The 17,852-nt window shown below is 63.9% G+C and overlaps 1 protein-coding gene across 1 annotated transcript in view; it reads right to left on the bottom strand.

The window, feature by feature from the left end:
- LOC117649561 (ras GTPase-activating protein raskol-like) overlaps positions 1 to 15,902 on the bottom strand; it is a 61,127-nt gene extending 45,225 nt beyond the window's left edge. Inside the window, exon 1 of the mRNA XM_034392447.1 lies at positions 15,548 to 15,902. Within this exon, the coding sequence (XP_034248338.1) occupies positions 15,548 to 15,641 (94 nt within the window). The 5' untranslated portion in view covers positions 15,642 to 15,902. The remainder of the gene's footprint in view (positions 1 to 15,547) is intronic.
- Positions 15,903 to 17,852: the final 1,950 nt, after the last annotated feature.

The following is a 17,852-nucleotide window of genomic DNA, read 5'->3' as shown; positions in this document are numbered from 1 at the left end:
AAGGGGCGTCCCGTATAGGTGCGAGGGAGCCAGAGCGACGAAAACGACTCTCGAAATCAGTGTGCTGTCCTGCAGCAGCCAAACGAGGCCAATAAGGGCGTGCTAATGGTGTGTGGCGCGCGGCGCAGTGGCGGCACGCCACCGTGTCACCGTCGGGGTCCTGGCGGGTCCTGGTCGGGGGGAGGGGGCAATCGGAACTTAAACGCCCCCTGCCCCGCCGGCCCGCGGCCTGCCCCCGTTATAAATAACGCCCCTCTGCCCCCTCGGCGGCGCGTCGCCCGTCCCTCCCTGATTTATCGCTTTCAAGTCGACTGAAACTCTGATCGGGCACAACGGCCCGCCGCCGAACGCCGCCCCGCCGCCTCGACCGCGCTCTGTCTACCTCGCGCTCCGCTCGGCACACGCACGCACACACAGACATGCTCGTAGACACACTGACGCAGGTGATCCACCGCCGGCCGAGAGCGTTAGCGAAAGCCATTTCGGGGGCAATTTACAAACACCCACGAAAAAACAACAAAGAAGAGCGCGGGGGGCGAAGGCTGGTGGCGGGATATTTATCGTGTTGGCTGGGTCCATTCCGCTAATGTGTTTTGTATCTGTATCCGTCGCGGCCCGCAGCCGATCAACGCCCTGCCCGTGGCGTACCTACCCTCCAGGCGGCCGTCCCTCCGCCACGCCCTCGCCGTGGCCAAGGCAAGGTGCAGCGCCATGCGGGGGGGCGGGGCGGCTCGCGAGCCGTCGCCAAAACGGGCGCAACACGTCGCTGTGCAGACTGTTTCCGAGAGCCGTTTTCGTCGTTCTGTCTCTCTCGCACCCGCACGGGCCGCCCCATGAGCGCGAGGGAGACAGAGCGGCGAAAACGGCTCTCGGAATCGGCCAGCAGCCCTGCCGGGAGGCCTCCAGGTGCACCGTGGTGCACCGTTCGCGACGCCACACTTGACGGACAACAGGCAGACGCGTTGCATTGGCGACAGCGCGACTGCAGCGCGGCCGGCCCGGCGACGCGCCAGATGGTGCAAGGAGTGCAAGGCCTCACGGCCAGTATGCCGATGGTGATAATAATTCTCAATCAGGCCCCGCCCCGCCCTGGCCGTCCTGGACGCCCTGGCCCCGCCAGCCCCGCCCCGGCGGCCCGCACGTCGGCCGTCGGCCACCTGAAGGCTCAAAGGGACATCCATTCAACCGGGCCGTCCGTCCGTCCAGCGGCCCGGCCGGCGGCCCAGTGCCTTACGACGCCGTAACGGCCCGGCAGGCCGGCAGGCTGCCCCATGGCTGGCCCCATGGGCCGGCCCAGGCCCTGTATGGCCATGCCGGGCCTCGGCCGGGCCGGGCTGACAAGTAACGAGCAGCTGAATTGCACCGCGTCCACCCGAACTCCAGCGGACTCCGCCGGATTATGCAGAGATATGCAGATCGGCCTAGACGAAGACGCCTTTGATGTCCGCGCCGGGGGCGGCGGCGGGCCCAGGCGGCGGGCCCAGGCAGGACCAAGCAGGGGTGCATCGACCCTCCGAGCGCTGAATGGCGCAGCACGGCGCTGAGGTGGTGGAGACGCCTGGGAGGTAGGCAGCTGTTTGGGGCCGGGGGCTGCGCGCCTCGTCTCCCATGCGTTTTCTTCATCTCGCAGGCGTCACGTGCTTCATTTCCACAGAGCGCGCGTGCGCACACAGACACAGACAGACAGACACAGACACACACACACTCCTAATGGCGGACCCTAAGCCCCCCGTCAACAAGTCCTGCCCTCGGCCCTCGGCCTCCTCCTGGGGTCCGCGCCGCTCGAGCCTCCTCGTCTCATCCGAGGCCCCGCGGCCCCACAGCAGTTAAGAGACGAGGGGACGCGCGCGCCTCGCAGCAAAGAAATTTCTCATTTCCTATTTGTCTTTCTGGTGTCGTGCCTTCTCCTAATGGTCGGCCCAGTGCCCAGTGGGCCCACCCTCCGAGCATAAAGTCCTCGCGGCACGGAGCACGCCGTCGTCCGCGGCCGTCGACCTGTCATCCTCCACTTCAGAGCGCCCTGCTTCTAGAGCGCTCACCTGCGATTCCGAACGATCGTTTCGTCGCTCTGTCTCTGTCGCACTCCTAGGGCGCTCCGTAGGGGTGCGAGGGAGACAGAGCGAAGGAACGATCCTTCGCAGCGAGAAACAGGCAGGGTCCGGCGAGCCGGCTGCCGCCGACCACCATCACGGCCTGCAAGCCCTTCGGGCCGAGCGGGGCCGAGCCCCCGAGGGGTGATGAGCACAAATCAGCGAGGAGGCGGTCTGGCGCCCGCACATTCCCGCCGTCTTGAGAACGCCCCGCCCCGCCCCGTGTTTTGACTCGCTCTATGGATGGCTATTGCCGGCCAAACGGCCCCGCCGGGGCCTCACCGCACCGCCGATCGCACAGACCACACCGCGTGCCGCCCGCCAGCGGAATCACCGTCGCGGCGTAGCCGAGTGGCTTCGCACGCCGGTTCGTAAACAGCAGGTTCCAAGTTCAAACACTGCCCCTGGTCTTTTTGATCATTTGGTTTCTTTGCGAATTTGTTTTAATTCCGTAACCGTCCGGTCGCGGCACGATCAGGCGGCGGCGGCGGTCAGCGCGCCGCGCTGCTCCCCCCGACTGACTCCGTGACCGGACATCGTGGCGGCGGATCATGAGGCGGACTCCCTTCGCGCTGATGGACTGGATGGAGTGGACGCGGGGCCGCGGCGGGCCTTGGGTGGCGAGGCGAGCGCGGTCTTGGCGTGGAGGCGCGGAGCAGCGCGAGGGTGCCGCTGAGGCCGCCGCCGTCGCGCGCGCGGAGGGCAGCGAAGGCAGAATCATTTGCGGTAGTCGGCTGCGCCGAAATAACGACCCTCGACCGGGCGGCCAGACCGCCGGCCGCGCCGCAATTGGACTGTAGGACGCCGTCGGGACGCCGTCGGGACGCCTCCAGGACGCCGACGGCGTGGGAACGGAGTGGCGACGTGGCGACCGCGACACTCGTAATTGATTTCGGCCCCAGGTACACAAGTACGAGGGCAGACGACAAAAAAGAGGCGTGGAGCGGCGGCGTCGCGTCGCGCGAGGTCTTGGAGGTCCTCGTCGCGACGGCCGTGCCCCGGCGTGACCCTGAGCGTCGCCGATGACGCGAGGGGCCGGATGGCAGCTGCTGCCGTGGTGGGGGTCAAGAACACGACGAGCCTCCCTCGCGAAGGAGGAGCTCTAGTGCACCGTCCCGGTGACGTGGCCAGCGAGTCCCCCCGCTCCGCAAGCTCCGCTCGCCGGACAAACACTGGTAAACCTCCAGACGACGTGTAGGACGTCGTGGGCGTGATGATGCTGTTCTACCAGCCTTCACGCCTCCCAAAACACACAAGCACACACAGTGGCGCGGCGCGGCGCGCTGCCAGGACGCATATTACACGCGCATCAGTAGACTGATTCCGAGAGTCGTTTTCGTCGCTCTGTCTCTCTCGCGTTTGTACGGGGCGTCCCTTGAGTGCGAGAGAAGCAGAGCGACGAAAACGACTCTCGGAACCAGTCTGCAGCGTCGGCGTCGGCCCGCAAATCCATCACAGCGGCACGCCACCGAGGCCGGATTGGCGAAAAGCAATAACCAGGATCACACCTATCGGCCCAGCCGCCCAGCGCCCAGCCCGGTCAGGCACAATGGCAAATTAAGGCGAACAATCGAGGCGCCCGCATCCCGGCCACGCCGGCCACGCGTCGTGGTCCACGACGGTCTCTCTCGCACTAATGGGGCTTCCCGGCGTCCCCGAGTGGTGCGAGAGAGACAGCGACGAGACGGCGCCCGAAAAGCGGTGGCCGAGGACGATACGAGCAGCAAGGCCCGGCCCATTGTGTGTGCTTTGCTCTCTGTTCCCCGGCCCGCTCAAGGAGTGACCTCTCCTCTTCCGCCCCGGATTGATTTCTCCACTCGACGGCATTTCTGCTCGGCCGGCGAGGGCTGCCGCCGTCCCGTGCCCCGAGCCCCGGGGCCAAGGCTCACCCGGGCCCCGAAATGCGATTAAGGGTGTGTGAGCGGAAAGGGGGCGGGCCAACAGGGGCCAACCACGCCACCGAGTGGGGGATGAAACAACGCCAGCGGTGACCGCTGTGAGGGAGCTGCGCAAGAAAATGAGACTACCGGCTGCAAGAACCATAGGCGGTCCTTTTTCTGGCGAAATTTAAGTGAGTTTTTCCTTTTTGTACTCAACAAATTTCTCTGAACTCGCGGTTTCCGTGCGGATGGCACCGCGGCGTCGGTGGACGACAAGTACAGTGTCGGTGGCGGCGAGCGGCAAGGCAGGCGAGCCCCACCGCAGGCCTGCGCCGCCGTGCGCCGCGCCGTGCCGTGCCCGCGACTTGCGCCCGCTCCCCTTCCCCCGCGGCGCCCCTGAAGCGTGCAATGAGCTGAAGCACAGAGCAGCAACACGGAAGAGCCACCGGCAAAGACAACAGACAAGGCGCCGAGGGGAGGGGGGGGGGGAGGCGCGGCACACATAACACGAGGGTGACGGCCACCCCCAGGCCCAGGGATAGGCGGAAGCCCTGCCTGCGCCGCTCTGCCGCTCGAGCTCGCATTGTGAAGCCGTAAGCGAATCTCTTTACGACGCCCGATGCAGCAGACTGATTCCGAGAGTCGTCTTCATCGTGCTGTCTCCCTAGCACACATGGGGCGAGCCGCATGGGCGCGAGAGAGACAAAGCGACGGAAACGACTCTGGGAATCAGTGAACTACAGCGCGGTGCGGAATCGGTGCTCGCCGCGCCGCGCCGCCCCGCGGAGCCAACCAGAGCAACGCCCCTTGCCCCTCGGAGTCTCGCGGCTCGAAAGCGATATCGGCAAAGGCTTTAGTTTAGTTTCGCCTCACGCGATGCGGGGGCCAGGGCGGCCAGGGCGGGGAGCGCGCGGGCGTGCGGGCCGTCTCGCTCGCCGCCAACGAGACCGGCAACTACAAGCACAACATGCAGGACAAGATGGAGTGGCGGCGGTCTGGCCGCGCAGCCCTGCCGCCTGGGTGGCCGGCGGCTCACGACCGCGGCACGCCGTCGCCGGCAGGTACTCGTTGTGGTCCCGCAACGCTGATGATGTGCCGTCGCCACATCATCGAGGCCGCGCTCCGCGTCGCCGATCATCGGAAAGCCATTGCGAGGCACGCGCCGAGGCAGCGCGCCGCGCGGAGGGTGCGCCTCGTAATGATGCAGGGGATGACGGCGGCCTCGGCTTATCGCCGGGGGAGGCGTGAAGTGTGACATTTAAATACCACGCCCGCCGCGCCGACGCGCCCAGAGGAGCCGTCCCTAGGGAAAGCCGGCCCGACGCACGCGCTGCAGACCGACTCTGAAATTCATTCCGTCGTTCTGTCTCTCTCGCACCTATACAGCAAGCCCTATGGGTGCGAGAGAGACGGAGCGACGAAAAGGACTCTCGGAATCAGCCTGCTGCGGTGCTGACCAGGCGCGGGGGCGTTTTCACGCTGCTTGCGGTATCAGATCGGGCACCCTCTGGCTCCCATTCAATTCCCGGTCCAAATTGAAGGGAAGGCCCCGCCCGGCCGGCGGCGTCTCTGGGACACTGTCCCCGGTGCGGGGCGCAGCGCGCAGCGCGCAGCAGGAGGTCGTTAGCGCTTTCCAGCTTTCCAGTCGAGTCCAGACGGATTCGATTAAGGAAATGAGCGGCCGGGGGCGCCAGCCGCGCCAGCGCAGAGCTGCAGTGCTTTCGGAGAGGGTCCCCGGGAGGGCCCCGACCCCGACAACCACGGCGTGGCGTCTGGCGTCGCGCGCACACCGCGCCCAGCGAACCCGGCCAAGCCGGGCCGCGAAATGGGGGGATAAAATGCAGGCCGCGTAGCGAATGGCTTTAGAGCGGGGATGAGCAGGTCGCAGGCAAGCAAGCTGGCGGGGCTGTTCCAGCAAGTGCACCGCCCCGCCCGCCCCGCCCCGCCCCGCCGCCCCGCCCCGCCCCGCCCCGCCGCCCCGCCCAGCGCAAGCTTCGACCCCGGCAGCCTCCCCTTCCTCACCCTCCCGGCCAGCATCCCCTCGCTCCTGGCACACAGTGGGCCAGAAGACCGGTGGAGGGGCCAAAACTCTAGACGCGTTTTGAGCTCCAGAGTCGCTAAATAGGACTCGAATCGCACGCGTGATCCCACCAATGGATTCCTCGTTCGGAGAGCAATCCATTGGTGGGGTCACACGGTCGGTTCGAGGCCTATTTAGCGACTCTGGAGCTCAAAACGCGTCTAGAGTTTTGGCCGCCTCCACCGGTCTTCTGGCCCACTGTGTGGCACCACGGCAGCGACATTCCGCGCACACCCCAGGCTAGTCCGGATTCGCCCCACGGACCCACGGACCCACGGATCAGAGGGTCAGGTTCACGGGGTACAGCCGCTGCCAAAATATAACGCGCTGACGCCGCAGTCAATACGGTAAGGCTGTGGGGCTGAGAGAGATATTCCGACAAGCAGGCGTCTCTGTCTCCATTACAGTGTCGCAGCCCGAGGGGCCCAGCCCGACCCAGCCCGGCCCGCTCCATAGAGGACGCCCCGACGCCCCGGACGGAGTCCCGGACGGAAGCCAAGCCGGAAGTGGCGATGCGTGCTGCGCGCTGCGTGCTCACGTCGAAGGGAAGACAAACGCTCCCAATCCCAGTACGGTGCAGCGACGGTCCCGTAGGTCCACCGTCAAAAAAATGTTTAACGCATTTTCATAGAAATAATTTTGATGAAAACTTTTTGTTGGGTATGCCTTTGTCACTTGGCTCACAGTGCAGCAGCACACTTTTCCGGGTTGCTCGCCCCTCCGGCGCCCCTTGGTCTGGCGAGCTCCGAGTGCCAGGCCCTCGCCGTTGTTGGCGGGGGGTGGTCCACGGCCACGGCTTCCGCGTCGGCGCAGCGCGCTACAACGGCTGCCTACTTTATGGGCGGAAGCGACGTAAACGTCGGTGGCAGGAGTGGCCGGGGTGCTCTCGGGGTGCAGCATGCGCTGCATGTCGGCGAGGAGGAGGCGATGCTCTTTTTTGCCTCGCCGGGCACGGCGGCGCAGCAGCACGCGGCAAGTCTAATCGGACGCCGATTCGCGGGCAGCGCAGAGCTGGGGTGGCACAATGGAGGGCGGAGCGGGGCGGGGCGGGGCGGGGCGGGGCGGGGCGGGGCGGGGCCGACTTGGCGCGGTAGGCTCACCCCAAAACTATTATGGACCGTTTTACGACCTGACACGCAGCCTAAGCCAAAATTCCGGCATTGGACACGATAAAGCACACTTAGCCGCCGGTCCCTCGGCCAACGCGGAGCGGACGAGGGGCACACGAAATCCGCTTGGCTGGCCAAAACCGCTTCATTGAACTCAACGCCCTCCACGGAAAAATTGCGCCAACCGGCGAACTGAAATCACATTTCCAGCACCGCCGAGTGCGTTACGGCGTGTGTGCGCACGTGTGTTTGTGTGTGTGCGCCTGTGTGCGTCAGTGTGTGGGAGTGCGTGCCTTTGCCGAGAAGCCCCAGCGCGGTAGTGACTGAGTAGGGAAGGGGAACTTGACACGTTATTTGATTTGCTTTTCACTCGAGTCTCGCAATTTGATTTGGGCTCTCCAGCTTCCTGCAGTGATGTGCCCTGGCGGCGTGGCGGCGGCGTCTCGGCGCAGAGTGGGGCGTAGAGGGGAGAATCCTTGCGCAAGCTGCGCAAGCTGGGCAAGCAAGCCAAGGGAAACAAGGCAAAAGTTATCCCCGGCGCCTTGATTTCGTTTGCTTTGCCCCACGCCGCCCGGCTCGCCGCCCAGGCTGTCCCCGTGGGGCCCGTGGGGCGTGGGTGTGGCCCAGCGCCGCCCCCCAGCGATCCGGCACGGCACGGCACGGCGCGGCACGGCGCGGCAGGGCACCACGCCCGAGTGCGGATCGCCTTATCCTTTAATTGGACGGCAATTGCGCTGCAGGACACAAAAAAGCCGGGCGGGACGGAACGGCGCTGGCGGCGACGCCGAGCACGCCGACGGCGTCCCGTCCGTGATGGGCGTGGACGGCGTGGACGAGGACGGCCTTGGCGACCAGCGTCGCGTGGCCGCGGTGACGCTCTTTACGACTTCATTTCGATCGAGAGGCTCTTCGCCGTGGTGCTCGCGGCCCCGGGGCGCGGCCAGCACGCCGATTCCGAGAATTCGTTTTCGTCGCTCTGTCCCTCTCGCACTTACACGGAACGTCCCATGAGTGCGAGAGAGACGGCGCGACGAAAACGCCTCTCGGAATCAGTCTGCAGCGTCACCCATTCCATCAGGACTTCGGGAATCACCGCCACGCTGGAGAACTCAGTGAAAATAACTGGCGAGTTCGGCGCTATCCGCTATCGGCACGCTGGCACGCACGAGTCCATTATTTATTTATTCCGAGCCGGACATGTGTTGCCGTGTTCGCCGTTCTAAGTCAATAAGCTCGCGCCTAATGCGCTGCACGGACCCATTATCCCGTTCCAATGTTTCTGCTGCTCCCTGTGACCTTTCGCATTCACACAGAAACACACACACACACGCGCATAATGGGTGGGTTCGGCTCGGCGCCGTGTCGCCGTCGCCACGCTGCTGCCCGCGGTTCCTCCGCGTCTCTCCTCCACGAGCTGCGTCGTCGCGCTGCCACCCCGCCCCCACCCTACCCTCTTCCTTGCGAGGCCGCCGTCGAGATGCATCCACGCCTAGCCGCCCTCCCCGGAGTGCAGACGACACAGTCGTAAATACGACGAAATATGTCGACGGCTTGCCGTTAAACTCCCCGCGCTCCCGCTGCAGACCGCGGCCCGCTGCGCGTGCGCAGACCCGCGGGAGTTTTTTCTTCTTTTTCTTTGGAGGGTGCATTGCATATGACACATGCAGTGCAGCGCCGCGGACACAGACTCCGACTGCCGTATCGACCGAGGCAGGCCGTGGCAGGCCGTGGCTCATCCAGCGATCCGCGACCTCCCACCCTGGGGGTGTGCATTACCCTACCCCCACCCCACCGCCCTGGCTGCCCTGGCCCAGTCCGGCCGGCTTGCCTGGTCTTCTCCAATTTTCCAGCCTGTCTGTCTATCTGTCTGCCTGTCTGTTTATCTGTCTCTGTCTGTCTGTCCGTCTGTTTCTGCCTGTCTGTCTCCAAGCTGCTGCGAGAGGCAGGCGCCGTTTTTAATGAATAAATAACGAGTTGATCCCAGCGAAGTTGGCCGCGCCACACCGGCCGGCCTGCAGCGCTTTCCGCTCCGGCTTTCGGCTTTCGGCTTTCGGCTTCCAGTGGGGGCGCGGCCGCGGCTTCGGCTGGCTTTGACGGCCGCTGAAATGCCAGGCGGCGCTCCCGGCGCTGGTGGCGGGGGGCGGCGCGGGGGGCGGCGCGGGGGGCGGCGCGAGGGGCGGTACCGGCGGCAGCTCGCCGACAGGACGACAGGCCGACAGCGCTGAAAAGGTCAGGGCAACGGCGGCGGGCTGTCGGTCTGATATGACGCCGCCGTGCTTCGGGGGTGGGACGCCGAGCCGCCGAGCCTTGCCGAGCAGCGCGGACAACCCCGCTGCACCGCACTGCATCCTCGCCCGCGTCGAGGCACGAGCTGCCCAACCTGAATTATTTGGTGGTACAAATTGCAGCCCCGGTGGGGCGGGTCTCCCTTTACTTTCACTTAAGGCGGCCTCTCGTAGTCTGCACTCGTGCTCTGGTCCGGCCACCCCAAGCCGAGGTCCAGCGATGCCGCCCCTCCCCAAGCACGGCTTGTTCGTTGCCTCGCACGTACACTGTGCCGCCTCCGCTAAAAATACACAAATATTTACTCTGCGGGTTGTCCGTGCGTGTGCGTTGCTGGCTGAGCCCTTCCGGACGCCGCGGCCGCCGGCCTGGCTAGCCGGCGGCGCCCCTAGCCGCGCTAGCCAAGCCACTGCCCCCTCGTCGGCCTGGCTGGGCCCCTCGACTAAACAGGCTGGCTTACTGCTTCCGGCGGCGCGGGGCGGGCCGCGGGTTCGAATCCCGCTGGCGCCGCATCCGGCCCAAAACGGCCACCACACTGCCGCGCGACTTTTCCGCTTTTCCGCGGCCGCCACGGCAAAACGTTTTCGCGTTGGAAGCGAGGTCCTGATGGGCGGTCCAGCAGCACCCCCCACACACCGTCATCGCCATCTGGCTCGTCACGTCACGTGTCACGTCACGTTGTCACGTGGCGTCTCGTGTCACGCGGCCGCGCGGTGAACTCATCAGCCTGCCGCGCTGCCACGCCCGGCCGGACAATGCCGAGCCGTTACTCCGTGACACGGGTGACACGCCGGCCGCCCCACCGTGCAGCGCCCTGATTGGCCAAATCCGACCGCCACACCGCCACGGGTTGCTTTTCCGCCCTCTGTCGGATTATCCCGGAGAAAAACAGAGTGGACAAGTGTGAAGACTGCCGGCCGTGGTTGCGCTGGTCATGAAGCACTCCCGTGGAAAACCACTCAGGAACCACTGGCTGCGCCTGTTTTAAATACCGTACCAAAAATAAAGAGTCCGTCATTTCGGGGTTCCGAGGACTTTTTTTCGGCCGCCCGTGTGGGAGCCGCACCGTAAGGCGTGAGGCCCGTAAGGGGCCTAATGGATAATCCGAGGGCAGTTAATGGCCCCTCGGCCTCGGCGCCTCGCGCGGCACACTTCCGAAGAAACGCGTCGAAACAAAGGCGACCAAATAGACGAGCGCCTAGAGAAGCCCGCACCTCGCGGCCACTTCGAGCGCGTCATGTAGAGCTCCATGATTAACGCCCGTCGACCTAGTTCAGCGCGGTGCGCGATGTCGGTCCGGTCGGTGTCCGCGGCCGTGTCTTCCTTGTCCTGGGCGTCCTGGGCAAACACACCGGCCGGCCGGCCCGCCCCGCGGCCTGCCCCGCGGCGTCGACTCCATCCAGGCCGTCGTCGACGTCCGCCATATCCGGCCGCCAGCAGACTGACTCCGAGAGTCGTTTCCGTCGCTCTGTCTCTCTCACACTCATGGGTCGTCCCGGAAAGGTGCGAGAGAGACAGAGCGACGAAAAAGTCTCTCGGAATCAGTCTACAGATACACGCCGCGGGGCGCTAGACAGAGAGATCGCGCGAGCGAAGCCGGCAATCGGGAGGAACCTTCAACTAGGGCGCGACTTTGGGGCAGGGCCAGGGGCCACTCCGAGGAGGCGGACAGGCAGACAGACAGACGGACAGACAGACGAACAGACGGGCACGCAGGCGGACAGACAGAGTTAGAAAAGGCGCGACGAGTATCTTCCAGCGCTGAGACGCACGTGCTGGGTACCGGTTGGACCGCTACAGTCCCCCCCCCCTCTTTCCCCCTTCCATACAAGACATTGGTCCTGGCCGGGCCAATATAGGCTTTGTTTTTTGGACGCCCCGCGTTGAGCGTTGCCCGAAGCGGCTGCGGGCACCGCCATGGGACGGACCGCCATGGGCGCCGCCATGGGCACCGCGCGGTACACTCGTCGGTCCACGCCGTCCAGCAGTACGAGTCGCCAAGTTCGCAGCAGCACGAGAATTGCGCTTTTCGCGAGTGCCTCTAGTGCCCTTCGCCGGAACAGTTTTACCGCCGTTCGTCCAGGCGCCCTCTCGTTGCCGGCGCGTCCACCGCCATGCTAACTCTATTATCGTCTCTCTTTTTTCGGCCTTTTCCCGCCCTTTCCTCTTTTTTTATTTGTGGTGGATTGTCCTGGGTGGGCAGGGCTGGGCAGGGCTCGCGGCGCAGCACATCCTGCAGGCCCTGCCCGCCCTGCCCGCAGACAGAATACATCACATCACATCCTGGCCGTGTCCTGCACGGCCTGCACGGCCTGCATGGCGGCGCACCCCGCCCTGTCATCACCGCGGCATTATAATGCCTGCATTCGCCGCGCCGTCCGCCGTCCGTCGCGCCTCGCTCGACGCCGCGCTGCCACGACACGGCCCCCGGCACAGCGCGCAGCGCCCCCGGCCGGGTAGGCCGCCGCCGACGCCGCCGCGGCGTCCACGAGCACGTGCCACGTGCCCGACAACAATCAGCGCGCCCCCCCGCCGCGGGACGGCCGGGACGACGGCCGGGGCGGCCGGGGCTTGACGTTGACGGGGCCCTCCGGCCGGCCGGTGCCCCGCACAGTGGACCAGAAGACCGGTGGTGGCGGCCAAAACTCTAGACGCGTTTTGAGCTCCAGAGTCGCTAAATAGGCCTCGAACCGACCGTGTGACCCCACCAATGGGTTCCTCGTTCGGAGAGTAATCCATTGGTGGGGTCACACTTTCGGTTCGAGTCCTGTTTAGCGACTCTGGAGCTCAAAACGCGTCCAGAGTTTTGGCCGCCTCCACCGGTCTTCTGGCCCACTGTGCCCCCCCCCCCCCCCCCCCCCGAGACCGCGACCACCGCGGTGGCGCGATGGGAGCGAGGCGCGGCTGACAAATGGACGCGGACGGACGGACGTCCCTCCGGTTCAAATTTGCGAGCCGAGCGCCAGCGGGGACCGCTGAACCATTAATGCCGTCTCTGTCGCTCTCGCGCCGAATCGCAGGCAAAGCAGCGCGAAGGCGGCAGAGAAGAACTGCCGGCATTAATCACGTCACCGTTTGATTCGCGGGCCAGGCTCTCCTCCACTGTCCGACCGACTGCGGACTGATTCCGAGAGTCGTTTTCGTCTCTCTGCCTCTCTCACAGCTAAAGGGACGCCCCTTGAGTGCGAGAGAGACAGAGCGACGGAAACGACTCTCGGAATCAATCGGCTGGCCCGGGTTCGCGCCCCGCCACAGGCAGCCGCCGCGCGCAGATCGCCGCCGATCCTCGTTGACGCGTGACCGGCCGGCCGGCTACACTGTTTTCCTAGCCGCTCTTCTTATTTGCAGCAACTTTCTTCTAACGAGGAAAGTTTCCACATGCCTGGTGCGCCGCACCGTGCCTCGCTGGCTTGCTGCCTCTGCCCGCCACTGCACACTGATTCCGAGGGTCGTCCTCGTCGCTCTGTCTCTCTCGCACCAATACGGGGCGCCCTGCAAGAGCGAGAGAGACAGAGCGACGAAAACGACTCTCGGAATCAGTCTGCTGGAGCGAGCTGGAGCGCCCTTACCTCCGTGGACCGCGCGGATCGTATTTCACGCAGCGGTAGCGGAGCGGGTTGCGGGTACCAGTGTACCCGCGGGCAGCGCGGCGAGGGCGGCGGGGGCGTGCTGGCGCGGTGTGCGTTTCACGCGCGCTTTTGACGCTAGTATTTCAAGTCACCGGTCGTAACTTGGCCGCGGAGGCCGGCAGCGCGACAAAGCGAGCGCGGGCAGACGGCGTGGCGGGGCGGTGCGTGGCGTGGCGGGGTGGGGCGGTGCGGGGCGGGGCGGGGTGGGGTGGGGCAGGGCAGGGCGGGGCGGGACGAGGCCGCGAAGACAGAACATCTCAGCGCGTCGCACTTTGCCGCGCTCCCTTTCGTGCCCCAAACTAAAAGCATACCGGCCAACTTGGTGGCCTGTGGCCTGGCCGTGCCGCGGCGCCCCCGAGCGCGAGGACGGAGCACCGAGCCAACGAACGCGCCGCGAAGGCCACGGAGGCCATGAAGGCCACGCACCGGGGCCGTTACTTCCTCCACGACAAGGCGCAACGGTACTCCACGGTACTCGCCAGGGGATCAGCAGGAGCGCGCCCAACTAGGTGTCGCCGTGCTCAGCGGCACTACACCACAAGTTGGAACGGCCAAGCCCAGGCTGCGACTTCGCGGCCAGACGACGCGGTCCTGGCGGGTCGACAGTGGTGAGCCCCGCAGCCGCGGAGACAAGACGGCGCGACGACAGGTCCGAGTCCCAGGACGGCGACGGGGTGCGCTGAGGGGGCGGAGGAGGTCGATCGATGGCAGGGGTAATGAGGTGCCTCGGAGCCCCTCGCGGGGTGCGGCGGGGCGCGGCGGGGCGGGGCGGGCCCCCAGGTGGGAAGCGAGCAAGACAATAATCCCGGTCCCTATCTCGGCTTGCTCCGCCCGCCCTCCATGCAGGGCGTATCGCACCTCGTGTTTACTCGCCAGCGCGCTGTTTGCCACGAGCTACAAGCACTGCGCGGCCTGCCTCGCTCTGTCTCTCTCGCACTCGTGGGGCGCTGCGTCGGTGCGTGCGAGAGAGAGAGAGAGAGAGAGAGAGAGAGAGAGAGAGAGAGAGAGAGAGAGAGAGAGAGAGAGAGAGAGAGAGAGAGAGAACACCGTTTGAGCCTGCTGCACCGCGCCCACGCACTGCCTTGTCATACGCGGCATGGGCGCCAATCAACACCAGACTGCAGTCACTGCAGTGGATAGTGTAAGAGCGGTGCGGCCTTGGCCTGCCTCGACTTGGAGTCGAATCGGATTAGCATGGCGAGCGAAGTGAAGTGAAACGAAGTGAAGCTATTGGCTCGGCCGCAACACCCTCACGTCGTGAGCCGCACGTAGCCTGCATCGGGCCTGTACTGCAAGCTAGGGCAGCACCTCATGTGGAGCATGTGGCGTGGCGCTCAGCGCGCGGGAACCCTGCTAAAACACTGAGGAAGCCGTCGGGACACCAAGGTACCAGGTTCGAATACCCGGTGCTGAGGTTTTTGGTTTTCGTATGTAGCACACAGTGTGAATATAACGGGTGTCTGGCGGCAAGGCAAGCCCTACAGGGCAGCGTTTACAAACACGTGAGGGGAAAGGGAGGGGAGAGGCCGGTCTGACCGATGCCCTTGGCCTCCGGCCTCCCGCCCTTTTCCAGCGGCTGGACCTCGGCCCTCCTGGAGCCTGGAACCTGGAACCTGGAGCCCGGCGGCCTGCGTGGACGTCACGCTGCAAGCACGCTGGAAGCACGCCCGCGGGCGCAGGGCACGGTGGCACGCAGCGAAGGGTAGGGCTGGCCGAGCTGGATTCCTAACCTGCAGTGTGCGTGCGAGTGAGAGTGAGAGAGAGAGGCAAGCGGCCGCGAAGGACGCGAAGATTACGCGGACCAGGCCCAGGGCAGCCCACGGCAGAGTAGTGTCGACAACATCAATTCCGCCCGGCCTCCAATAAAAGGGGCCCGATGCTCCAGATCTGCCGTTGTTGTCTCGACCCGCCCCTTTTCGCACGGCCAGCACGCCCCTACACCGGCAGACCGGCACGGCCAGCACGGCCCAGCACGCCCAGACACCGGTCGTTGCGGACGGCCACCGGCTTGCACTAATTGCAGGACAGACCCTTCCCTTCCCGCCCTCCGAACACCGAGCCCCGTCCCGTCCCGTCCCGTCGGTCGAGGCCCTGCCGGTGCACCTGCGCCATCGGCCACCTGCCGCACCGCCGCGTCCCCGAGGCGAGGCCGGCGAGGCAGCAAGGCGCCCCGGACGAGCACCGCCACCCCGCGCGACAGTGTGGTGTACACGATCCTGAAGGCGACAGCGCCGCGCGCCGCCGGTTGGAAAGGGAAGGACACTGTCCTGGCGCAGCGTGGCGCAGCGTGGCGCAGCCCGGGAAAACCTAGCAAGGAAAAGGCCCAAGCCGGGCGGGAGTGGGAGGGGCAGTCCCTGCCCGTGTTTTCGCCTCTCGGTGACAGCGACGCGTCGCGGACGGCGGTGTTCAAGTTCAAAGTTCACCAGCACCTCCCCAAAGCGAGCTGGCTCGCAAACGCAGTCCAAAGCGCACTCACCACAAACGTTGAGCCAGCCCTCCACTCTGCAGGGGTACTCCAGGAGCAGCTTGTTCTTCCGCGACTCCCGCGACAACGCGGCGGCGGTGGCCATTGTCTTTCTCCTTTTATCTCTGTCGCGACAACGGGCTGAAAACTACTGTCGCCGAAGCCGCAGTGGGAACTGCAGTGAAACACTTAGCACAGGTCACATGTCGGCGGGCACATCACTCAATCACACACACACACTTCACTTCGCACTGACTGCTTGAGGCACACACACTAGTAATCCAAGAGGCGCGCGAGAGCACGTTCGTCGCGGGGCCGGCGCGGTTACAGCGGCGCTGGGCTGCGGCGCAGGCACGTCCTTCCGCGGGGAAGGCTGCCTCGAGACTGAGGAGGAGGAGGAGGACGAGGAGGACGCGGCCGGCCGGGAGGGGCGCGCCGCGGGTGGAGCGGTGGTGGGCGGCAGGCTGCCGGCAGCGCAACGCCACAGGGAATTCCGCTGAATCCAAGATTCCAGACAGAGGTCCTGTTTCACGCACCCGATACCGTAGCATGCGTTGGTGTCGTACGCCAGTGTTTTCCGCCAAATCGACTGATTGATTCGGTTTGCAGCGACGGCGCCCACCGAAGCGACCCGCAGACGCAGCCTGGTTGCCGACGCTCACGCTCGGGACACTGTAAGACTAGGGGTATACGCGCTGTTTAGTGTGGGCGCTTAAGTGCGGCGTGACTGAGCGATACGAATTGACATAGTTTGTGCACTTCGGACGTTGCCTGAGTAGACGAAATGGGCATCATATGGACTCGTATTGTGTGAAATTTAGGCCTGGGGCACAAATGGAAGTGATTTTCGATATCAGCACACAAAATACTGCCGGAATAATCGTCCAACCCAATTTGAAAATTTTGGTCAAATTTTTTTTAGCAGTGATAGTGAATGAGTGGCTTGCAGCCTGCGCGACGCATCGACAACTCCTCCCCCGGGTACAACGCGAGCGGCATCGGCCAACAATCCCCTTCCCCCTCTCGCACAGTCTCTCCCCGGGTACAGCGCACAGAACAGCAACAATGCCTCACGGCTCGGCACGGCTCGGAGCGCTCGGGGCCGAGGGGTCGGCAACTTCCCTTGGCCGTGTACGAGGGAGTATAGGTATATTACCAGTAATATAGGTAATATATGTGTAATATAAAGTAATACAAAGTAATATAGTAATATAGGGGTATTATAGAGGCGAAATTGTGGTATAATATGCAAGTAATATATGGTAATATACAGGTAATATACGGGTAATATAGCCACCGCGTACGAAGTAATATATGAGTTGCCGACCCCTCGCTCGGGGCGCGGCGGTGCAAGCCACAGCTCGGCTCGCACCATAACACTGTCCACCTCGCTTAGATCTGTGTATTTTATTGGGCTATCTATTTTATTTCATACACAATTATAATTAATCCCGAACTACTACCTAGAAGAAAACCAAACGAGTATCATCTGCTTTCATTAACGTTCGTTCAATGAGATTTTTTTTACCAAAGGAGTTAGCGAAAGCTTAGGAGCCGGAGAAGTTATTCCCTGAACGCCCAGGCCCCGGAGGAGTTTCCCCACAAACGCCCAGGCCCCGGAGGAGTTTTCCCCCGAACGCCTAGGCCGTATACGGTTTTTGGTTTGCCGTATAGGGTTTTTGGTTTGCCGTATACTTTTTCTGGTCGGCCGAATACGGTTTTTTGTTTGCCGTATACGGTTTTTTTGTATGCCGTATACGGTTTTTTTGTTTGCCGTATACGTTTTTGGTTTGCCATATACGATTTTTTGTTTGCCGTATGCGGTTTTTCGTGGCTTCGCCCCCCCTCCCCCATTTCCCCTTTTTGCCCGGCGGCGAGAAATATCATGTGAGTGAAACATTTTAAAATAAAGCAAAATTATCACAATAAAACAACACATTGTCTGAAAGGAAGCCCATTAAGAATCACAGATAGTTATGAACACAATTAAAAGCGATGAAAAAGCAAATGAATTAAACGAGAACGTAACTGCGTTGTAGCTACTCCATACTCCATGTAGCTACTCCACGGCAGCTGTGCGCGTCTGGCGGTGCGTCGATACCCCGCGCTGCCCGCCAGCACGGCAGCCGGCTCCGCCGACGTCACTCGGCACTACTCCACGCGCCGCGCGGTTCCACTCATGGACCCCATGGCATTATTATTTAATTTCCCGGCGTGTTGATGTATTTTTCTTGGCGAGTTTAAATTTTGACGGGTGGCACGATGGGACCGTGCCGTTGCCATGAAAATTGTTTTTTCATGTGTTAGCGATTTGCTT

This window comes from Thrips palmi, unplaced genomic scaffold (genome assembly GCF_012932325.1).
Source record: "Thrips palmi isolate BJ-2018 unplaced genomic scaffold, TpBJ-2018v1 HiC_scaffold_4, whole genome shotgun sequence".
In the NCBI taxonomy this organism is placed as follows: Eukaryota; Metazoa; Arthropoda; class Insecta; order Thysanoptera; family Thripidae; genus Thrips; species Thrips palmi.
This window is presented reverse-complemented; position numbering and strand designations above follow the sequence as displayed.